A 1954-nucleotide genomic window follows, 5' to 3' on the forward strand; every position below is an offset into this window, starting at 1 on the left:
GATGGGTGGGCACGGGGTGGGAGGGGGCAGCACGGCTCCCGCAGGGCTATGGGGGCCGATTCCCCCTTTCCTTCACACTGCTTTCAGCCCTTGGTTCGGAACCCCGCGGCTGTGCTGGCTGAGAGCATCACCCCAAAACGGGTTTCCCCCCTCTTTATCTCCGAGCCTTTCTCCCCCCGTCGCCACTCCCTTCTCCCCACCGTGGCTCAGCACCGTGGGGCTCACGGGGCAGCACCCACCCATACATCCCCCTCCCCTCGCAGCCCCCAACACCTGGGGGGTCTCCTACCCCGAAACACTGCACAGCGTTGCGGGTTCCTGCGTGGTGTTTCCCTGCACCTTCAGCTTCCCCGACGACGTCTCGGCCTCCGGCGGCGTCACGGCCATCTGGTACAAAGACTACGAGGGGCAGAAGGAGGTGGTGTTCCACTCCAACGACCAAGGGGTGGATTCCAAGTTCAGGGGCCGCACGCAGCTCCTGGGGGACCCCAGTGCCCAAAACTGCACGCTGCTGCTGCGTGGGGTGCAGCCCCAGGACAGCGGGAAGTTCCGCTTCCGCTTCGAGATCGTGGACGGGGACCGCTGGTCGGCGGCGCGGGACGTGGTGCTGCGGGTGGAGGGTGGGTGTGGGGCAGAGCACAGCCCTGTGTGTGTCTGTGTCTGTGTGCCACGAACCCTTTGGATCTCCTCCGTATCTCCACCATGTTTGGTTTCCATATCCCCGTCCTTTTTGGTCCCTCCACAACCCCGATCCGATCCTTTTTGGTCTTCCCAATCCTTTTTGGTTCCCGTATCCCCAAACTTCTTCTGTCTTTCCATATTCCAATCATTGTTGGTCTCTCCATATTTCCGTCCTTTGGGTCTCCTCTGTATCTCCACCACGTTTGGTTTCCATATCCCCGTCCTTTTTGGTCTCTCCGTATCCCCAATTCATTTCTCTTTGGTCTTTATCTTCCCAGTCCTTTTTGGTTTCGTATCCCAGTTCCTGTTGGTCTCTCCATATCCCAATCCAAATCAATCCTTTTTGGTCTTCACCTTCCCACTCCTTTTTGGTTTCTGTATCCCAATCCTTGTTGTTATTTCCATATCCCCACTCCAGTCCTTTTTGGCCTCCATATCTCCAGTCCTTTTGATCTTTCTGTACCTCCAATCCTTTTTGTCTTTCCACGTCCCCCATCATTTTTGGTGTCCGTACCCCAATCCTTTCTTGCCTCTTCCATATTTCCAATCCTTTTTGGTCTCTTCTACATCCTCAGCCATTTTTGGTCTCTCCATATTCCCACCCTTTGGGTCTTCTTCAGATCCCCAAATCTTTTTGGTTTCCACATCCCCAATCCTTTTGGTCTCTCCATATTTCCATCCTTTGGATCTCCTCCACATCCCCAGTCCTTTTGGTCTCCATATTCCCAATCCTTTTTCTTCTCTCCATACCCCCACCATTTTTGGTGTCCGTGTCCCCAATCCTTTTGGTTTCCATATCCCAATCCTAATTGGTCTCTCCCTATCAACCCATCCTTTGGGTATCCCCCACATTCCCCATCGGTTTTGGTCTCCGTATCCCCAATCCTTTTTGTTCTCTCCACACCCCCACCATTTTGGCTGTCCGTACCCCCAACCCTTTTTCCCCTCTCCATCCCCAGACACCCCGGAGCCCCCGAGCATCACCACCAGTGAGGAGGTGTTGGAGGACACGCTGGTCACCTTGCAGTGCTCCTCTCCCTACAGCTGCCCCCTGGATGCCGTCACCCTGCGCTGGGTGGGCTTTGACCCACGTGTGTCAGCGCTGTCCAGCCACGTGCAAATGGACACCAGGGGGGTCAGCCACCACCAGAGCCTCACCACGTCCTTCTCCTGGAGGGATCACTCCAGGGTGCTGCTCTGCGAGGTGCTGCTCGGCTCCCAGAGGGCGAGCGCTGAGCTGGTGCTGCGGGTGCGACGTATGTGGGGTGGGGGG

The 1954-nt window shown here is 56.6% G+C and overlaps 1 protein-coding gene across 1 annotated transcript in view; it reads left to right on the top strand.

Annotated features, from left to right (window-relative positions):
- Position 1: 1 nt before the first annotated feature.
- LOC104915916 (sialoadhesin-like) overlaps positions 2-1954 on the top strand; it is a gene marked incomplete at its 3' end in the record, with an annotated part of 8720 nt that continues 6767 nt past the window's right edge. The window contains 2 exon segments of the mRNA XM_031557566.1: positions 2-620; positions 1641-1937. Of these exon segments, the coding sequence (XP_031413426.1) occupies positions 2-620; positions 1641-1937 (916 nt within the window).

This window comes from Meleagris gallopavo, unplaced genomic scaffold, assembly GCF_000146605.3.
Source record: "Meleagris gallopavo isolate NT-WF06-2002-E0010 breed Aviagen turkey brand Nicholas breeding stock unplaced genomic scaffold, Turkey_5.1 ChrUn_random_7180001859275, whole genome shotgun sequence".
Taxonomy (NCBI): Eukaryota; Metazoa; Chordata; class Aves; order Galliformes; family Phasianidae; genus Meleagris; species Meleagris gallopavo.